Here is a 21,649-nt window from a genome sequence, read left to right as displayed (position 1 = left end):
CCTTTCGAGCTGGCATTTCCGCCATGAGAATTGGTCAGGAGTCTGGATATATCAGTTGCAATTCCAGGCCCCGCAATGAGCCCAGCAACTGTATCATCATAATGTTTTTGGTGGTGGGCCTGGTGCAGGCGAGGCGCACGATGCCCGCTTCCCTCTCCCGTGTTGTCCTGTAGCTTTCAGCTTGACTGAATTTTAGGCTTGGAACTTCTCTGGGAGCAAAAACCACGCCAGGATGCCCGCAGCGAGGCAAGGAAGGGAAGGAGGCAGCGTTCGCCTCATCTTGCCTGCATGGTTTCATTTCTAGTAAACAAAAAATAAGACCAGCCATTCACAGGGGATGGGGGTGTACTGGAATACACCCCCCCCCTTCAAATGTAGCTTGGTCTTTTGTTTGGTTCTTCTCCCACATTCTCATAGGACCACAGTGAGGCGGAAGGGCCGGTTTGTCCAAGGATCCCCTGCCCCCCAGTGACAAAATGGACTTTCCCCCACACAGAAATCCAGCTTCGAAGCTAGCTTGTGCTTTTCCTCAGCCGAGTTCTCCTAGCCTACCTCACAGGCTGTTGTGAGGATCAAATGAAGAAGGAGCAGGTCCAGAGGAGGGCAACCAAAATGGTAAATGGTCTGGAGTCCATGCCCTACGAAGAGAGGCTTAGGGAGCTGGGGATGTTTAGTCTGGAGAAGCGAAGGTTAAGGGGTGACCAGAGGTGGGATCCAGCAGGTTCTCACAGGTTCCCGAGAGTAGGTTACTAATTATTTGTGTGAGCCAAGAGGGGGGTTACTAATTGGCGATTTTGCCACGTGATTTTTGCCTTCGTTACGCCCCTCCTCTCAGCAGTAGCGCGCAGAACTTGAAACAGTCTAGCAGGAGGTGCACCGCCGTGCGTGGCAGCCTGCAGCTGCGTGCATTTGTTTCCCGCCCAAGGACTGGCGCAGCAGCTGCGTCCTTGCCACAGCCCCGCCCAGGAATGCCCCGCCCCTGGAATTCCCAGCCCCGCCCCCGTCGTGCCCCACCCAGCCCCATTGGCGCTACGCCACAGTTTGAATCCCACCACCATGGGAACCTGTTACTAAAAATTTTGGAGCCCACCACTGAATATATTGCTAACGACAGAAACGCTGGTGTCTGGGGTGGGCGAGTGAAGTTGGAGATCTAGTGGTTATGGTAGGTTTTGATAGGTGAGGACTAATACAAAATGCATTTCATTAAGTACAAAAGAAAAAAAATCTGCCTTGCTTTTTTTGGCAAAGGGCCGCAAACCAACACCCAAACCCAAAATGGGAATGGATGCGTGCGGTAACTCTAAAAAATGTTTTTCGTGCACACAGAACGTCCTGGGAAGACCCGGTGAAACAGCTAACATCCTCTCATCCCTCCATCTCCCCTCACGGGGAAAAAAAACCGAGGGAAAGCCCCCACCCAGCCGGTTGCCATGGAAACCACAAATGTCAAGTTCCGAGTGGCGCATGCACGTTACCATGGCGACGGTCCCTTCCTTTTTTTTTTAACCCAAGAGGAGTGACAAGTCTACTGGGGAAGGAGAAGTTGGGGGGGGGAGAGAAATGGGGGTGCTCAGGGCACTGGGTTTGGGCTTTGCTAGCTGCACACTTTTTGGCTGAGGATGCTCTCTGCTTTCTGCTACGTTTCCTTGTTTGGCCTTTTTGGAGGAAGGGAGCAGCAGTGGCGTGGTGGTTAAGAGCAGGGTGCGCTGTAATCTGGAGGAACCGGGTTTGATTCCCCGCTCTGCCGCTTGAGGTGTGGAGGCTTCTCTGGGGAATTCAGATTAGCCTGTGCACTCCCACACACGCCAGCTGGGTGACCTTGGGCTAGTCCAGGGGCGTAACGAGGCAAACTGGAGCCCTGGGCAAAACCTGAGTTTGATGCCCCCATGGGCAGCGGAAGGAGGTAGAGCTCCCCCGTCAGGTATCCCCTGATGATACCCTGAAATTTTGGTGCCGATATCTCCAAAAATGTGCCTTCTGCAGGCTGAAACATGAAAAAACACCAAAAAATAAAAACGCTGGAGCGTGCCCTGCAAAATTCCTGAGCCCTGGGCAGCTGCCCACTTTGCCCAATGGACATTACGCCACTGGGCTAGTCACAGTTCCTCTGAGCTCTCTCAGCCCCCGCTACCTCACAGGGTGTTTGTTGTGGGGGAAGGGAGGGAAAAGAAATTGCAAGCCCCTTTGAGTCTCCTACAGGAGAGAAAGGGGGGATATAAATCCAAACTCTTCTTCTCTTCTAAATTTTTTTTTGCATAAGACAGGTGCGTTTCAAGGCCTTCCCCAATTGCTCTAGAAGCAAACTCTCTAAAGAGAAGGAGGGGGAACCCTGCGAATTTGGACTCCATCCACACATGCGCTGCAGCCGGCTGAAAAAAACCCTGGTGGGAATTACACTTCCCAGGAGACCTTGCGAGGGGCCCCCCCCCCCAGATATGTCTGCAGGAGTTAGGCTTTGCAAGGTCTCTTGGGAAGTGTAGTTCCCACTAGGCTGCTCTTTGCAGTCGGCTGAACTAAGGTGATGGGGGGGTGCCAGGAGGGGGGGAAGCGTCATTTTGCCCTGGACGCCATTTTGCCCCCCTACACCACTGAATCACCCAACATCTCTTTGGGGCAGCGGCATTTGCACCCCCCACTCATCACATGCAAATCAAGCTTGCTAATTGCCCCCTTTGCACTTGTTGGCAGGCAAATGGTTCTTTCTCCCACCCCGGACATTCCACAGGTATATAGACTCCAATGGAGATGGCATCCACAGATGCAGGCGAAATGTCAGGAGAAAATGCCACTAGAACACAGCCATGCAGCCCGGAAACCACACAACACCCCAGAAGCATAATTTTTCCATTGGTTCGCCAAGTTTATATCAATATTGAAGAAGAAGAAGAAGAAGAGTTTGGATTTATATCCCCCCCCCCTTTCTCTCCTGCAGGAGACTCAAAGGGGCTGACAATCTCCTTGCCCTTCCCCCCTCACAACAAACACCCTGTGAGGTAGGTGGGGCCGAGAGACCTCCGAGAAGCTGTGACTAGCCCAAGGTCACCCAGCTGGCATGTGTGGGAGTGTACAGGCTAATCTGAATTCCCCAGATAAGCCTCCACAGCTCAGGCGGCAGAACTGGGAATAGTTTTCCTCCAGACCCGGTTTCCTCCAGATTAGATATATGAGCTCTTAACCTCTTACGCCACTGCTGCTCCTTTATATTTGATATAAAATTATATATTGATATACAAACATTTGAGCAAGGGATCACTGTTTGTTTAGCACTGGGTCACGGATTCTCTTCTATGGCGGGAAGGAAGGAGGGGGGAGTGATGGTGGCACATCAACCTGGAAAGGGACCACACAAGCTTTCGGGATTCCCCATCATCCCTTCCCCAATGTGCCAAAAAAGCTGTGGTGTTCAATATCATTAAAATAAAGGAGTCGGGAACAGGGAAGTGGCCAAGGGGAAAGGTGGGGAAGGACAGCGCGAGGTAGTGGGAGGGGTGAAGCGACTGTGGATGAAGGAACGATGTGCAGGGCAAAGCTGTGCTCATTGACAAATCTGCCCTGCTCTGGCCGCAAAGCATGTTAAAGGTGCGCTACAAGTGGTTTTGCTTGCCACGGGGAAAGTGCAGAGTGAAAGTGGGGCTCAGGATAATACATCCGCTCAAGAAATCTTGCCGTGACGGACATTCACTCCTTAATTGGCCACTGTGTCTGAATGGAACTGGACAGGCTAAAAATGGCCTGAGGAACTTCAGTTCCCATGAGACCATGGGGCTCACAAGGTCTCCTGGGAAGTATAGTGCCCATCAGGCCGTTTTTCAGTCTGAACTGTGAATAGGCTTTTTTTTCAACCTGAAAAAGTTCTAGGAAAAGGGAAGGAATTAAGGAAAGTATGGGAAGGGGGGGGGGGCGCTGCGGGGGTGCCAAGGGGGGGTGCGGAAATATAGACTGCACACTGGGCACAGTTTGGCCCAGCTATGCCTCTGAACTGGACTATGGTCAATCGACTTTAAACTGTGGTTTCCGGTCCTCGTCTGGCGTAAATGACAGTCTCGACTGACACAGATGGGGTCGAGGCACGTGAAAACGAGGCAGCAGGACTTCCTGGTCACGTGGGGGGCTGATTTTGCGCCCCCCACATGACCAGAAGAGTGGCGCCCGGGGACAAGGGGTCCCCTTCCTAGATAGATACACCACTGGTGCTTACCACAGACAAATTCTTGACTTCATGATATGTCTGAACCAAATCTGGTTGATCAGCCCCCTCCGAACCACGGTTTTGCATCCCTTTCACTTATCACTTATCAAAGAGTAAAGAGCAACCCACAATCAGAAGACAATGCTAGCGCTAGTTTAATTAAACCATCGTTTTGCATTATGTCAGAACCAAGTTCATGGCTAATTTTATTAACTTTGAAGCATGCAGTGGCGTAACTAGGCAAACGGGAGCCCTGGAGCCAAAACCTGAGTTTGATTCCCCCCCCCCCCGGCGCGTGCCTGGTGCAACACGCACCCCCCTTGTAGCTATACCCAGTGGCGTATCTAGGCAAACTGGAGTTGGGTGCCCCCCCCATGGGCAGCCACCCTCCCCCACTCTGACCAAGCAGTGATTTTTTACACCAGGTCGTTTCAAAGTCACTATCACATTATAGAACATGTCCCAACTCACAAATCTGAACACAGAGTCTTTACTAGACTCTGCAGGCCAAAAATGGAAAAACACTGAAAATGCAAAAAATCCCACAAACGAACCTGCAGTTTTTGCGCCCCCCACAAGGCGGCGCCCTGGGCAACTGCCCACTTTGCCCAATGGGAGGAACGCCTCTGGAAGCATGGGCTCTTGATTTCACATGCAGTGCAGCTACTGGTGCACAGGAATGAAAGTTGAACGTGCATGCCTGAGTGATGCTGCCCATCTTTTTAATACCTTGATCTCTCTTTCTCTCTCTCTCTCTCTCTCTCTCTCTCTCTCTCTCTCTCTCTCTTTCTGCAGATGGCACGGCCAATCCAGGTGAAGCCTGCGGACAGCGAAAGCCGTGGAGGTAGTTGTCTTCTGTCTTTGTTTATGCTGTTACTGTAACCCCACCTCCCACCATCTGTGAGTCTTAATAGCCCACAAACTGAACATGAGTCAGCAGTGTGATGTGGCAGCCAAGAAAGCCAATGCAATTCTGGGCTGCATCAATGGGAGTTTGGTGTCTCTAGATCAAGGGACATAATAGTACCGCTCTATTCTGCATTGGTCAGACCTCACCGGGAATACTGTCCAGTTCTGAGCACCGCAATTCAAAAATAATATTGACAAGCTGGAATGGGTCCAGAGGAGGGCGATTGAAATGGGAAAAGGTCTGGAATTCACGCTCTATGAGGAAAGATTTAGGGAGCTGGGTATGTTTAGTCTGGAGAAGAGAAGGTTAAGGGATTGCCGTTTTTAAATAAGAAGGGATGTCATGTTGAAGAGGGAGCAAGCTTGTTTTCTGCTGCTCCAGAGATTGGGACAAGGGGTAATAGATTCAAAGGACGGGAAAAGAGATTCCATCTAAACATTAGGAAGAACTTCGTGACGGCAAGGGCTATTCAACAATGGAATAAACAGCCTCAGGGTACGGTGGAGTCTCCTTCTTTGGAGGTTTCTCACCAGAGGCTGGATAGCCATCTGTCAAGGGTGCTTTAATTGTGTATTCATACATGGTGGGGGTGGGGGGGTTGGGCTGGATGGCCCTTGTGATCTCATCCAGCTCTATGATCCTTTTTTTTGAGAAGCAAGCCTTTATTGGCATAGACAACAGTACAACAGTAATAAAAAACAGATTAAAAAGCATATACAATACAGATCGAAGGAAATCTACTGGCGTTTAGTAATTTCCAGGAGAAAGTCTGCCACTATCATACAGAGAGAAGGATCAGGGTTATCCAACAAGTAGTGTAATATAATTTAATCGGGGAGATGGGGTAAATGTAAAGGAGTAAGATTCACATACTTGGATCTGATTTCCTTGAATCCGAGACAGTGTAGTAATTGGTGGGCCAGAGATTCAACTGAGCCATCGTTACATGGGCACAATCTTTTAGCGTTTTCTTGCTTATTAAATCTGCCATGTAACAAGGCAGAAGGCATAACATTAAACCTGGCGAGCATTATGGCTCTCCTTTGAGCAGGGTTTATTAAGCAATACAGGTAATGTGCCAAGTGGCCCCGTTCAAATGGGAGAGAAAAATATAGGGCGGAGCATGTTTTCTTGGCTGCGGTGATTAGGGTAGAGAACTCTCTATCCAATAGTTGACCTTTTAATTTCCTATAAGCTTCTGAATAGGACAAAGGGCAAAGTGAATTCACTGACAGTCCAGCTCTATGATTCTATGATTGTATGAGATCCTTCATGGTGTAGCTTTAGAGCATAGGTGTCATACTCGCAGCCCTCCAGATGTTATGGACTACAGTTCCCATCATTCCCTGCCAGGATCGTGCTGGCAGAGGATTATGGGAACTGTAGTCCATAACATCTGGAGGGCCACGAGTTTGACACCTGTGCTTTAGAGTCTAGGTGACCCAGGTTCAGTTCCCCATTGCAGTCACAATATTGCAATTCTAGCCTACCTCGCAGGAGTGTTGCGAGGTTAAAATGGATACGAGAATGACATGAGCTGCTCTGGCTCCCCACTCGGGAGAAAGGCTTGGTATCCATGAAGTAAGTCAAAGAAACAAGTAGGCCTGCCATTTCAGTTTAATAAAATGACTGACCTTTGGGTGTGGACGAAAGGGGAACCTAGGAGGAAAAGGCGTCTGAAATCCGGATTCCAGCGGCTTTCCTGTCCTCAGTTAAAACATGGCTTTAATTGTCAGTTCACGGGAACTAGGAAATATCCTCTTTATGCTCCCCCACTTCTCTTGCTTTTCTCTCTCTTGCTGCCTGATTGTTGGAGTAGGGTTTCTATGGAAACCTCTCATTTCCCAGAGGCTGTTATAACTTAACGGCCAGATGGGCAGGTTGGGTGGGGAGGGAGGAAAGGATGAGGGAAAAAATGTGTTGGGGGGGGGGGGTGCTGAGCCACAGTCAAATTGAGAAAATGAAACAGGCCGTGTTGTAAATAAATCACAATGGGAAGCCGGGATTCTCCACCTTTTCCTGGGGGTCTTCAGCTGCCCCCCCCCGCTAATCCACATCCTCTCCTATAATCAAGCAGAAGGACGTGATAACTCCTTTCTAGGTTCGGGCTACTCTGTGGGTCCCCTGGGCTAGCAATATCACCGCCAGCCCACACTATAGGGCGGGCGCCTCCATATTTCCAGTCGCTTCGTAAAATGTAGCTTCCCCCCCACCCCACACCCTACAATTCTGAGAGTTTCCAACCATCAGGCAGGGCCAGGATTCCTCCCATCTGTGAAGCTGCCTTATTTATACTGAATGAGGCCAATATCAGTAATGTCTGCTCAGAGGTCTGCAACCTGTGACTCTCCAGATGTTCATGGACTACAGTTCCCATCAGAGACTGATGGGGACTGTAGCCCATGAACATCTGGAGAGCCACAGGTTGCAGATCCCTGGACTAGCGGATGGTTTCCGCAGTTTTGGGCCAAGGTCCTACACATCATCTGCTGCTCGGTTCTTGTGAACTGGAGGTGCTGGGGATCAGTGGCGTAGCACCCAGGGGGCTGGGGGCATCTTGCCCTGGGCGTGCACTGGTGCGGAGGCGTGAGAGGGTGTTCCGGGGTGGGCGGGAGTGTGGCAGGGGAGCAGGGCACACAGGTGTAAGGCTGAACACACTCAAACAAAGCAGCTTAAAAAAGAAGAACTTTATTGACTTATGTCGCCCTAGGTACAGGGTGCTGGAACTGAGGATTCGTGTCCTCAGTTCCAGTATTTAAACTATTTAGAAAAACAGACAGCAACCAATCAGCTTTTCCCTTCCTCCCAGCTCCTGGTCTCCCATTGGTTCTGAAGCTCTGGTGGAATGTAGCTTCTCAGTTTGTTTTCCCGCAATTTTTGGAAAAAGGCGGGAACTGGTGCATGTTGGGAGTTGCAGTCCTGACACTGGGCACGGTTCCCCCTTGCTACGGCTCTGCTGGGGTTTGAACCTGAGACCTTCCACATGCAAAGTAGAGATCTGTCACTGAGGCGTGACCCCGCCCCAAGTCAAAATTGATCTCCGACGACAGAGGTCAGTTTCCCAAGAGAAAGTGACTGCTTTTGTGGTGGGGTTTCTACCTGACTTAAACCCCTTCCCATCCCAAACCTCTGCCCACCCATCCTCAGACGCCACCCCTAAATCTCCGGGAATTTCCCAACCCGGAATTAGCAACTCTAACTGCTGTACGTTATTGTGAGGATGCTGATTGCAGATCTGATGTGTAACGAACCAGTAAAGTCCAGTCAAAAGCAGCTGTGTTAAGTTCTTTATTGAGCTGGCATTCTTAGTCAGACACAGGCAATGCGGGAACTAACCCCCAACTCTCAAACAGCCACTTATACAGGCTTCAGACAAGCTCCCGCCAAAAGAAGATAAACAATACAGGTTCTCACACAGAAGTTCACACAGACAGTTTCACACAGGCAAGCAAGCGAAAGCAAGATAACCCCAACAGTGAAATTCCCCTTCCCGGGCGTCCCGCCAGAAACTCCAGCGGACACTTTTCCAAGGTTAAACTGCAACCTTACAGATGTGGGGATGCTCACAGGAGATCTGTTTGTGGCTACAAGAGATGGTGCCTTTTTTGTGGTGGCCTCGAAACTCTGGATCTGGCCTTTCCGCATGGTGCCCGTCGCTGCTCGCAATGAGGTGTCAGGCAAGGTCTGCCCTGTTGTGTTCCAACTGGAGAGGCACTTTGATGTGGTGATTACAGTGTCAGGCAAGGATTTGGGGCCCTTTATGCATGGAATGTTTTCCTTGGGGCTCTCCGCAATGCAGGGGGCTCTCCCGGCGTTTCTGTGTTTACATGCAAGGAGGCACCTCATTGCCTGCTGCACAGCTTGCCTGCCCCCACTTCTGGGTCTCTTCCAGTCGTTGCTAGATTCCTGGCTTTGTTTTTAAAGTCCTTAAAATTTTTAAATCAATATTTTTATGCTATTTAAATATTTTTGTGTTGTATCGCAATTTCTCTGTTATATCAGTTTCTTTGAGCTTTTCTCAAAAATCGGCCATAGATTCCCCCAGAAATGCCCACAAAGGGTGTGTGTGTGGGGGGGGGGAGATCAGAAAAGGCGTGGAAACCCCGAAACAAGGGAAAATGTGTGGGTTCCTGTTCTCACTAACCGCAGGGCTTTCAGGATTTGCGGTGCTGTAACACAGAGCACATCAGTACAAAAATCTCTGCTGCAAAGGAAACGTTCCTTCGCTGTGGGGCAGAGCAGCAGTATATAATAGGCTTGGGAGACCCAGGTTCGAATCTCTATCTTGCCACGGAAGCTTTCTGGGGTGACCTGTGGCTGGTCACACACTCTCAGCTTTAACCTACCTTGCAGGGTTGAAGTGAGGATGAAACGGGCAAGAAAAAAACAGGAGTTCCTTAGTGGTCAGGGTTTATTTATTTACGTATATTAGATTTTATTTTTTAGCTGCTACTCACCCAGTGTGTCTCACGGCGACTTACAGTGTCATGCCCCCACAGAGGTTTGGTTATTTCCCCTTTAAGATTTAGTTTCCCCACAGTTGGTATGGTTTTGCTTTATTGTTAAGTCTTCTATGGGAGGGTATTTTAGTTAGTCCCTGCCCCTTTTAAGACTTTTCCCAGTAGGCAATTTCCTTTCCTTACCCAGCTACCCCCTGTTTTAGTTTAGTCAGTCAATCTCAATGAGGTGCTAAGGGAGGCTGGTGTCCGTAATATTCGTGGCGTCCATATGTTTATATGGTGGTCCAAAGAGAACAAGTCAAGTTTATCAGCAGTTAGAGCAAAGACCAAGAATAACAGAGCTGTAAGGAAGCAAGAGACAGTGAACTATCTGGAAGCAGCCAGAAAAGGACTAAGTCTGCAGCTTCTAACATCCTGAAGACAAGCAACTACTCTGATTACCCTGTTTCCCCTAATATAAGACATCCCCGAAAAATAAGACATCGTAGAGGTTTTGCTGAAGTGCGAAATATAAGGCATCCCCCAAAGGTAAGACATCGCAAAGTTTTTGTTTGGAAGCATGCCCGACGAACAGAACACAGAAAAATAAGACATCTCCTGAAAATAAGACATAGCGCATCTTTGGGAGCAAAAATTAATATAAGACACTGTCTTATATTCGGGGAAACACGGTAGTTAGACCCAAGGGAGGAGTTAGGGTCTTGTTTCTCTCCATTAATAAAGCCATTATAAGAGCTGTTGTGTCTCCCCCTTTCTGTCCTAGCCGAGAACAGGGCACCTCCAACAGAGTCACTTGGGGGGGCAGAACATACAAACTTCAGCAACATAACAAACAAAAAAACAACAAAAATCTAATAATACTTATAAAGTATTAAGATATCTGATTAAGCACCATACGATTATCAAAGCATCCAAGAACTTCTTATAAACCCCCAAAGGCCAGCCTGAATGGCCAACCTTAACAATTCTACCTTACAAGCAGAGGTGGGATCCAGCAGGTTCTCACCAGTTCCCGAGAGTGGGTTACTCATTATTTGTGTGTGCCGAGAGGGGGTTACTAATTGGGTCTGCTTTTCCGTTAGAAATTCCATTCTGTCCAAAAATCATAAAGTCCTGTTGTTTCCTATGTGGCTGGTTAGCGAAGGTAGAAAACGGGAGATAATTCTCCCTGTTGGGCTGTTTTAAAAACATGTTTTAGTAATATGGTAAAGTTCCTTGTTTAAGGAAAGTATCCTTCTTTTGATTTCTAGAAACAAAATTAAGTGTTTGAAAGTATTAAGTATTTGACAGGCAGTCAATTAGAGGAGAAGTAGTTGTTTCTGTTGGCAGCAGACGATAGGACTTGCTATAATGAGTTTAAATTATGGACAGAAGGATGCCAGCTGGAAATTAGGAACTTGTTTTTTACAGTAAGAGTTTTTTACAGTAACAGAGAAATTATTAATGCCCCGCCCCCGGAATGCCCGGCCACGCCCCCGTCGTGCCCCGCCCAGCCCCATTGGCTCTACCCCACTGTTTGAATCCCACCACCATGGGAACCTGTTACTAAATTTTTGGATCCCACCACTGCTTACAAGCCCTATGGAAACTAAGCAGGCCCCACAGGGCACAGGGGTCATCCCAGAGTGCATTCCACAGCATAGGGGCCAACACCAAGAAAGCCCTTCCCTGTAACACACACCTAAGTTAAAAATGAGCTGGGTAGAGGGATTTTGTGGCAGGTCTGAAACATAGCCATTCTCTCCCACAGGTCAACATCTGATATCTGATCCTGTCCTGTCGCATTTTTAATGGCATATAGAAGCCTAAATACTTGAGAGGGAGTAAAGTATAGTAATTATCTTGTAGACCTTTTTTAAATAAATGTATTGTTGCGATTGTCGTTCTCAGCAGAATGTTCCTAGCTAAGAAGATAGATTTCCAGCCCCAAGGAGTTGCAGTCAAAACATGAGGAGCAGCAGTGGTGTAGGAGGTTAAGAGCTCATGTATCTCATCTGGAGGAACCGGGTTTGATTCCCAGCTCTGCCGCCTGAGCTGTGGAGGCTTATCTGGGGAATTCAGATTAGCCTGTGCACTCCCACACACGCCAGCTGGGTGACCTTGGGCTAGTCACAGCTTCTCGGAGCTCTCTCAGCCCCACCCACCTCACAGGGTGTTTGTTGTGAGGGGGGAAGGGCAAGGAGGTTGTCAGCCCCTTTGAGTCTCCTGCAGGAGAGAAAGGGGGGATATAAATCCAAATTCTTCTTCTTTGAATAATAATAATTATGGCATGTCTGAGGGATGTCTGTCACAAACCATAACAACCTGCTGATGGGCCTTGAGGCATCCTAGCCTACCTCACAGGGGCGTACTGAGGCTAAAATACAGGGGAGAGGGATAACTAGGAATCTGAGTTTCTTTGCATGGAACTTACAATGTTTTTTTTTCCCGGTTTAAGCTATTGATTTTGTTCTTTGTAACTGCCTTACTTTTCATGACTGATATTTATTTGCATGGTTTTATAGCTGATTTTTATTTGCTTGTGTTTTATGGTGTGGTTGCAAAGCTGCCTCAAGGGCTCCATCAAGAAAAGTGGGACATTTGTTGGTTTGATTTTTATCCCTCCATCCCTCCGAAGAGCTTCCAGCCGTGTCTGTGGACTCCCTCCTTCCCCTTCTTCCGTCGATCTTTTCGACATTCCTGTGAGCTGGGCTAGGCTGCAAGAGAACAATTCCCTTCAGTGACATCCAATAAGCTTCACTATGGAGACGGAATTTGAACCCAGGTCTCCACCCCCTTCCAGTAAAATCCGCTGTATATAGTCTGATCACTGGATTCCGCAACAAGAAATTCCAATTCACCAAAGATGTGCAGGTGGTAACTAAGGGCCGCTCACCACAATTTATTTCAGTTGGATGAACTGGCAGCACCATCAGTGGGTTTAGAAAAGTGTAACTTGGCTTGGAATTGCACTGTTTGGAATTTACTATGGCTCATTCCGCACATGCAGAATAATGCACTTTCAAACTGCTTTCAGTGCTCTTTGAAGCTGTGCGGAATAGCAAAATCCACTTGCAAACGTGTGCGGAAGGGGCCTCTATTACCTGCAAGTTCTCTTGATCCTCTTCAAAAATTGAAACCTTACACAGACACAAAACCTGAATATTTCATTCAACTGGAACGATGTTTTTAAAAGTCCTGGCCTGGATGGCTCAGACTAGTCCAGGGATCTGCAACCTGTGGCTCTCCAGATGTTCATGGACTACAATTCCCATCAGCCCCTGCCAGCAATGCTAATTGTAGTCCATGAACATCTGGAGAGCCACAGGTTGCAGACCTCTGCGCTAGTCCAATCTCATAAGATTTCAGAATCTAAGCAGACTTAGCCAAGGGAATCTATGCAGAGGCAGGCAACGGCAATTCACCTCTGAACATGTCTTGCTTTGAAAAGCATACAGGCTGTGATAAGGCCAGTGTGGCGTGGTGGTTAAGAGCAGGTGTACTCTAATCTGGAGGAACCGGGTTTGATTCCCCGCTCTGCCGCTTGAGCTGTGGAGGCTTATCTGGGGAATTCAGATTAGCCTGTGCACTCCAACAAAAAATCCCTAATCCCAAAGATCAAATGACTGAAGTAATTAGATTTCTTTCCTTTTTTTTGTAAATCATTTTTATTGAGTTTAAAATATACAGCATTATATTTGTATACAACATAGTTTGTCATGAATGAATAAAAGAGGCAGATGAAGAAAGAAGAGAAAAGATATAGAGAAAAGTGAGAGATAAGCATTAGACATATTATAGGGGGGGAAAGAAAGAAAAACTATAATTTATATATATATATATATAAATTCATAAATGAATATATATGTATATGTATAAGTATATGTGTGTGTGTGTGTGTATATATATGTATATGTGTGTATATATATATGTATATGTGTATATATATACATATATGTGTATGTGTGTGTGTGTATGTATGTATGTATGTGTACATACACACATATATATACATACACACACACACACACACACACATATATATATATATTCATTGTTGGCTAGGTTCTTTAACTAATTTGGACTAAAGAAGGGTGTACTGTAAGGGTATTACCAAATTTGTTTCAGATATTATAGAATATAAAGAACATGAATATCTTAAGTCAATTCACAAGATAATGTAAGAAGAAGGAGAGTTGGATTTATATCCCCCCTTTCTCTCCTGTAAGGAGATTCAAAGGGGCTTACAAAGTCCTTTCCCTTCCCCCCCCCCCCCCCAGCAAACACCCTGTGCGGTGGGTGGGGCTGAGAGAGCTCCGAGAAGCTGTGAGTAGCCCAAGGTCACCGAGCTGGCGTGTGTGGGAGTGCACAGGCTAATCTGAATTCCCCAGATAAGCCTCCACAGCTCAAGCAGCAGAGCTGGGAATCAAACCCGGTTCCTCCAGATTAGAACGCACTTGCTCTTAACCACTGCGCCACTGCTGTAGAAAGAAGCGGGAGTGGGGTTAGGATAGAAAAGATAATAAAGAGAGGAAGAGGGGAGAGATAGAAGGAATATAGAAGAAGAAAAAAGGTAGAAGGAAAGAAAAGGAAAAAGGAATGAGAGAGATGTTGAGATAAGAAAAAAGTAGATAAATTATGAACGTTATTTGTTTCTGTTCTTCATAAGAGGTGTAGAGGAGTCTGTCATCTTCAGAGAAATTTAAAAAAATAGAAGTCCAAATTATTTCCTAATACAATATAAAGTAATTAGATTTCTAAGGGGCGACACCGACCCCAGCGGTGTTCCCCCCTCCCCATTATTCTCTTTGCTTTCAACATGCAGCTGTGTTACCCACTGCTAGGGGTAACTAGAAAGTGATTTCAGAGTGATTTCAGCTTTGGCAGCAGTGAGTGGATGCAGAGGCAGGCTGCCTTCACAGCAGAGGTTCTTTATTGTGATTTCAAGCTCTTTCCAGGCCAGACTGCCCAGTACAGAACGAAACACAGCCCTTTTTATACAGTTTTTCACCCAATCAGAGGAGGAAGAGGGCCCTGCCACATAATACAGACAATCTAAAACAAAGAGGAGGAAGACAGTCTTTTGTTTTTGCTGATGGGATTAAGTCCCAAAAGAAAAGGCTGCCAATGAATCTTGAGATCCTAGAAGTGGAAACTTCAATAGTCCAATGGGTCTTGAGATCCTAGAAGTGAAAATTCAAATAGTCCAATGGGAAGTAGGGTGATGTCCTCTAAACAGCCAAGGCACTCCTTGTAAGTCCAAAAAGGTCTTTTGTTGAGGTTGACAAACTTATCAGATTGTAAGGAGTTGTCCTTACTTTGCATTTTCTGATCTACTTCCTTGTTACCTAGCTAAAATAAAACTACTAAAATCCTAAGAAGCTTCTTCTATTAATACAATAAAGTAATAAGAATACTTCTAATCCATTTCTCTTCTTGTCTATCACTTAAAGTAACTCTATAGAATCCCTTAACCTTATAACAAAGAACCGCCAATACAGTACAAGCCCATATAAACATATAAGCAAGAGTATCCTAAATTAACAGTAACAAAACCTTAAATCAACTGGAGGACCTAGCTAAAGTATAATCCTAAACATTTGGCAAATAATAAATCCAACGCTGAGGGGCTTACATTAAACCTTAAAAGGGACAAAGGCAAGAAGGAAACCATGTGAAATATCAGCACATTTGTATATTCATGTTCTTTCCAGGACTTGTGGAGGCTTTTGGACAACACTGGTCTCTTTGCTCTGATCCTTAGCCAGTGTAGTTCGGTGGCAGGCTCAGGAAAATATTTTTCCTATTTTCCTGGTGGTAACAATATGATTCTCTTTGCTTTCAACATGCAGCTGGAGGAATGCCACTTACCCCTGGGAGGGAGAATTGTATGCTGCCCATGGGCCCCAGAGCCGAATAGTTTCCTCCTCACTATGGAGTGGGGCCCCGGCAGTGATTCAGTGTTCCCACGTAGAAAAGCTTGGCACCTGGTGGGAGGGGGGGGCGCTTTGCAATTTGGAGGGCCAGCTTTTCCTGTCCGTCAAAATGATGAACGTTTTGCTCCTCGGGAGTCCCTTGTAAAAGGACAAGACTGCGAGGGAGGGAGGGTGACTGGAGCGCACACCCTGAGTTTTACGGATGTGTGGCTTGCCACGGCGTGTCTCTCCTCGTGAGGAGCTCGGCCATCAACGCCTGCCACGCTAATTGGAGCAGGCAGGCCGTCCACTCAAGGTGACCCGTGTGAGAAACGAGATCCCCGAGATTCCCCTGCGTTTTCGTGCTGGCATATCAAGCCTTTGGCAGCCAGGATAAAATGGCCCTCCCATCCTCCCGCTACTTATCTACACGGGGCATTGGGAATTATCCTGCTTTGAACCATCTTTCTCTCTGTCCCAGGGATGATACCGCAGCAGATTTCTTAGGTGGGGAGGGCAGTTTGTGAGCATCTAAAGAACAACCTGGTGTTTGGGGAAGTCAGCATGGATTTTTCCCAACGGGTCCTGTGTGACCAACTTCATTTCCTTCTTTGATTGAGTGATAGGGTTAGGAACATAAGAACATAAGAAAGAGCATGTTGGATCAGACCAACGTCCATCTAGTCCAGCACTCTGCTACTACTCGCAGTGGCCCACCAGATGCCTTTGGGAGCTCACATGAAGGGACTCTTTAGTTTGGAGAGGAGACGACTGGGGGGGGGGGGGATATGATTGAAGTCTATAAAATTATGCATGGGGTAGAAAATGTTGACAGAGAGAACTTTTTCTCTCTTTCTCACAATACTAGAACCAGGGGGCATTCATTGAAAATGCTGGGGGGAAGAATTAGGACTAATCAAAGGAAACACTTCTTCACGCAACGTGTGATTGGTGTTTGGAATATGCTGCCACAGGAGGTGGTGATGGCCACTAACCTGGATAGCTTTAAAAAGGGCTTGGACAGATTTATGGAGGAGAAGTCGATTTATGGCTACCAATCTTGATCCTCTTTGATCTGAGATTGCAAATGCCTTAACAGACCAGGTGATCGGGAGGAACAGCCGCAGAAGGCCATTGCTTTCACATCCTGCATGTGAGCTCCCAAAGGCACCTGGTGGGCCGCTGCGAGTAGCAGAGAGCTGGACTAGATGGACTCTGGTCTGATCCAGCTGGCTTGTTCTTATGTTCTTATGTTCTTATGATGTGAAAGCAATGGTCTTCTTCTTCTGCTGCTGCTGCTCCCGAGCACCTGGTCTGCTAAGGCATTTGCAATCTCAGATCAAGGAGGATCAAGATTGGTAGCCACAGATCGACTTCTCCTCCACAAATCTGTCCAAGCCCCTTTTGATAGGGTTGAGTCTCCTGCAGGAGAGAAAGGGGGGATATAAATCCGAACTCTTCTTCTAAAACTCTTCTTACAGATCTCAGTTCTGGAGCAACACTTTTCAATTATTTTGTTAAAGTCTGGATAAGGGGGTGGAGGGACTACTTATTAAATTTGCAGGTGACCCCAAATTGGGAGGAATCTTGAACAGGTTGTTGTGGGTTTTCTGGGCTATGTGGCCTTGGTCTGGTAGATCTTGTTCCTGTGTAACAGACTTCTCTCCGTGATACACCTCTGAAGATGCCAGCCACAGATGCAGGCGAAACATTAGGAACAAGATCTACCAGACCTCGGCCACACAGCCCAGAAAACCCACCACAACCAGTTGAATCCAGCTGTGAAAGCCTTCAATAAGTATTGAACAGCTTAGAATATAGAGATAGAATTCAACGAGATCTGAGCAAGCTGAAAAATGAACAGGGATATTGAGGGTAAGCGGAGAGTTCTACTTCTGGGTAACAAAAAATGAGAAGCACCATATTGGATTGAGGGCAGTGGCGGAGTGGCAAGGGGACGAGGGGTGCGTCATGCACCGGGCCCACACCTGGGGGACGGAAAATCGGCCCCGGCCCCGGCCCCTCCCTCTTTTCTTGCACCCCCGCGCACACACTTGCGCAGCGCCCCCCCCCCCGCCCCCTTTTCACTTTTACCTTAGTTCCTTTTCTTTTTCTAGTACTTTTTCAGGCTGAAAAAAGCAGCCTATTTACAGTTCAGGCTCAAAAACGGTCTGAGGAACTACAGTTCCCAGGAGACCTTGGGGCTCACAAGGTCTCCTGGGAAGTATAGTTCCTCAGGCAGTTTTTAGCTTATAGGCCCAGAAGACTCCCCTGCATATACTTTTCTACTTGATGCCAAATGAGTTGCTTATATAAAGAAAGCTCCTAAAGAAGCAAGATGTCAGATGAAGAAGCCTCAATCAGCATCTCTAACCCAGCAAACATGAGTCCAGTACAAACCCAAAAACAATATGCTCTGGCAAGCTGTCCCAGTCTACCTGCTGTCCCATGTTTGGATGAGCAAAATTTTTCAGTCTGGCAATTTCGTATGAAGTCTGCTTTTCCTATTTAGAATCTCTCCCATATGGTTGAACAAGAAATGCCCCCAAATTCCCATGAGTTAGAACTGTTTAAAATGGCTGATTCCAAAGCATGCTATCTCTTGGCTCCAACAATAGGGGATGAGGAGAGCGCCCTTATTATGAGCTGCAAATCAGCCTGTGATCTTGGGAAAGGCTTGGAAGAAAAATACTGTGGGAAATCAGTTAAGAAAATAAGACTTCTAAAAAGGAAGTTCTATAGTGCAAGAATGAAAGAGGGGGCATTTGAATGAGCATTTAAAATGGATGGTTGATATGGTTATGCAAATCAGAGCAGCTGGAAAAGTTTGGGAGGATGAAGATGTGATTTCTGTAATCCTGGGGTCTTTGCCTGAAAGTTTTGAACACAAGTGTTCGTGCTTGAGGCCAGAGAGTGATTTGGACCTGGATTAGGTTCTGAATTATCTAAGAGATACAAATGCAGAAAGAAAAGCATCAAATGCAGTAATGGGGAAGGATGGAAAAATGGAATTTACCACCTGATGAAGGGGGCGGCGGGGGGTACCCTGCATTTCTCTGCAATGGGGAAGCCGGTGGTTTTATCATTCTTCTCTTCTCCATTTTATGCTTGTGAATATACTCTGCCATTGAAGTTTGGGCCGATCAGATTATCGCAGCCTATTAAACCATGCAACCTATGTTAGGCTGACCAGACGTCCCGCTTTTGGCGGGACAGTCCCGCCTTAAAACAATTTGTCCCACATCCCGCTGGTTTTTTGAAGTGTCCCGATTTTTGGAAGGCTGCCGCACTGCCTTCTGGGGCGCAAGGCAGTGAGGCAGCCTCCCGCGCACGTGGCCGCAGGAGCACGGCCTTCTGGGGCGCTCCCGTTTCCCACCCTGTCACAGGGCGGGAAACGGGAGCATTCTTCAGAAGGTGCAGTGCCTCCTGTGCCCGATCTTATAAGCGTTCATAAATCTTGCGTACAAGGCGCGCACGTGACGGTCCGCCTACCTGCTCTCGGTCCCAGTTTACAAAGGTGACCATCTGGTCACCTTAACCTATGTACTCAGTCCATGTGATATGGGGGAAATAGAGTCCCTGACACATATTTTCTTACGATGCCCCACTCACAAAGAAATGAGGGCAAATCTGTTTGTCTCTCTTCCAACAACAGTTTTTCTTGGCCCCGAGGAATGTGCCATGAAAAGTCTACTAGAAGATGCTAATCCTCATATTACCAGAGAAGCGGCGAAATTTAGTGCTTATTTTGTCAAAAGGCGTGGACAAGTAGGGCTGTGGAGAAATGGCTCCTCCCCCCCCCCCTTCTGTTTCCTTTTTCTTTCATCCTCTCCTTCTCCAACCAGGTACCAGAGATTTGGAGGACTAAGAAATCCCAGAGATACATCAGGAAATGCTACCTGACCTAGGGGGAAATGATATCTTGACCCAGCCTGACCTGGTCAAAGGAGGGTGGGGTCTGGGATCTGATAAATTGAGGGGGGGAAGAGAGAGGGGCGAGGGACCTCTTTAGCTCAGGTCTCTCTGGAGGTGTGAGCAGAGCTCTTGCCTGAACTGGAAGGCGGCTGCCATTTTCTGGACCCATGTGCTCCAGCCAGGTAATGTAGGCTCTTTGCCAATGGCAACATTTTAAGCTCCTAAGGACCTACTCCTGCTTTCTACCATCTTTTAGCCAGGGTATTAGCGTACTTGGCATTGATAGGAAAAGAGGGATTTCCATGCGTTTTATCTCCCTTTTTATTTCCTTTGCTTAACCGCTATACTAAATCCTGGTGTGTGCCTAAAGCACTGATAGCAGGGAAATTTAATCATTTTCCTTTTAATAAATACTTTTAAAACCTTGTAGCTGTATGGGAGGTGAAAGTTCTCCTGTACCTCACTTGAAAATGCCCTACTGTTCTTGACATGCGCTTATGTAACCAGGAGGTAGAGGAAGGCTGGAGCAGCTTTTCCTCTCCAGGGATCTCCAGTCTACTCCTGTGGAACCCAGGAGAGGGGGGAAACCAAGGGGAAACTGAGGCAGGGGCCTCGTGCAAGTAAGTGGGAAAGGAAGCTGGGAAATCCTGATCTTCCCAGCAGGCAGCAGTCCTCAACTGGATCATGGTGGTGGCAGCATACCCAAAGAGAGGTAATTAGCCCCTCCCCTAGGAAAAGTCAGCATTAACTCCTGGGGGGGGTGTGCAGAGGTGTGAAGAAATAGGGCCTGCCACCAGCCAAAGCAAGCCCACTAGTTTAAGCCACAAAGGGGCAATAAGGATGTGAAGTCTGGATCACTAGATTTTATCTTTTATTCAAATGTTATTCCGGTTTTTAACTTGAACTTATATTAGCCTTTGGACAAACAGTCTTTGGAAACAGGTTACCTCAATTTTATTTTGCATTTGGTCTGGAAATGTACAATGTGGATTTTATATTCGATATTTGATACCTATTGGTCTTTGACCGAAATAAAATATTGATTGATTGATGTACTCAGTAGAAATGAACCAAGAGGAAACGAGGAATATAAAGAAAAATCTAAATTAAAAAAAAATGAACTCTTGCCCACCTTTAGCTTACCAGTCTTTGAGGAATACCCCCATTTCCCTGCCCTATTAGCTTCTTCAAAATCCTGAGAACCCCCCCAGAAAGTTGATGGTTCTGTGTTTTGCTTTCAGGGGACAGGAAACTCTTTGTGGGCATGCTGAATAAACAGCAGTCGGAGGACGACATTCTGCGGCTTTTTGAACCATTTGGAGTAATCGACGAATGTACAGTGCTCAGAGGGCCGGATGGGAACAGCAAAGGTCTGTGTCATATTCTTTGGCTTTCAGTGCTGTCTGGAACTGGTCCTGGTTACATTACAACAGTGATGGCGAACCTTTTAGAGACAGAGTGCCAGGGGCGGAGCAAGGGGAAACTGCATCCGGGGCAGGCATGCGCCCTGGGCCCTTGCCACGCTCTATCTGCCTCCACCCTGTCCTGGAACACCCCTGGAACGGGCCAAAACACCCCACCACACCCCCGGAATGCCCTCGCCATGCCCTTGCAGGCGCTAGTGTAACCTCTAACTGTGGGTTCTGTGGGGCAGAACTTGGAATGAGTTTGCAACAACAAATTTTAAAACAAAATGGTTTACTTTCTTAACATAGAACATCAAACATCAACATTTAACATCACACTTCAAGGTCTTGTTCAGGTTTCATTTCAAGTCCTTCTGGTTACAGTCTTCTGATATTGCTAAGTCATAAGAACATAAGAACATAAGAACTAGCCTGCTGGATCAGACCAGAGTCCATCTAGTCCAGCATTCTGCTACTCGCAGTGGCCCACCAGGTGCTCAGGAGCTCACATGCAGGATGTGAAAGCAATGGCCTTCTGCTGCTGCTGCTGCTCCTGAGCACCTGGTCTGCTAAGGCATTTGCAATCTGAGATCAAGGAGGATCAAGATTGGTAGCCATAGATCGACTTCTCCTCCATAAATCTGTCCAAGCCCTTTTTAAAGCTATCCAGGTTAGTGGCCATCACCACCTCCTGTGGCAGCATATTTCAAACACCAATCACACGTTGCGTGAAGAAGTGTTTCCTTTGATTAGTCCCTAATTCTTCCCCAGCATTTCAATGAGAATGCCCCTGGTTCTAGTATTGTGAGCAGAGAAAGAGAATTTCTCTCATGGTACTCTACCCATGCATAATTTTATAGACTTCAACTTAT

General features: G+C 47.1%; 1 protein-coding gene across 1 annotated transcript in view; it reads left to right on the top strand.

Annotated features, from left to right (window-relative positions):
- The window catches only part of CELF5 (CUGBP Elav-like family member 5), a 108,763-nt gene that overhangs the window by 65,402 nt on the left and 21,712 nt on the right, over positions 1–21,649 (top strand). The window contains exons 3-4 of the mRNA XM_048497758.1: positions 4,988–5,036; positions 20,613–20,741. Of these exons, the coding sequence (XP_048353715.1) occupies positions 4,988–5,036; positions 20,613–20,741 (178 nt within the window). The remainder of the gene's footprint in view (positions 1–4,987; positions 5,037–20,612; positions 20,742–21,649) is intronic.

The sequence above is a fragment of the Sphaerodactylus townsendi genome, linkage group LG05, assembly GCF_021028975.2.
Source record: "Sphaerodactylus townsendi isolate TG3544 linkage group LG05, MPM_Stown_v2.3, whole genome shotgun sequence".
In the NCBI taxonomy this organism is placed as follows: domain Eukaryota; kingdom Metazoa; phylum Chordata; class Lepidosauria; order Squamata; family Sphaerodactylidae; genus Sphaerodactylus; species Sphaerodactylus townsendi.
This window is presented reverse-complemented; position numbering and strand designations above follow the sequence as displayed.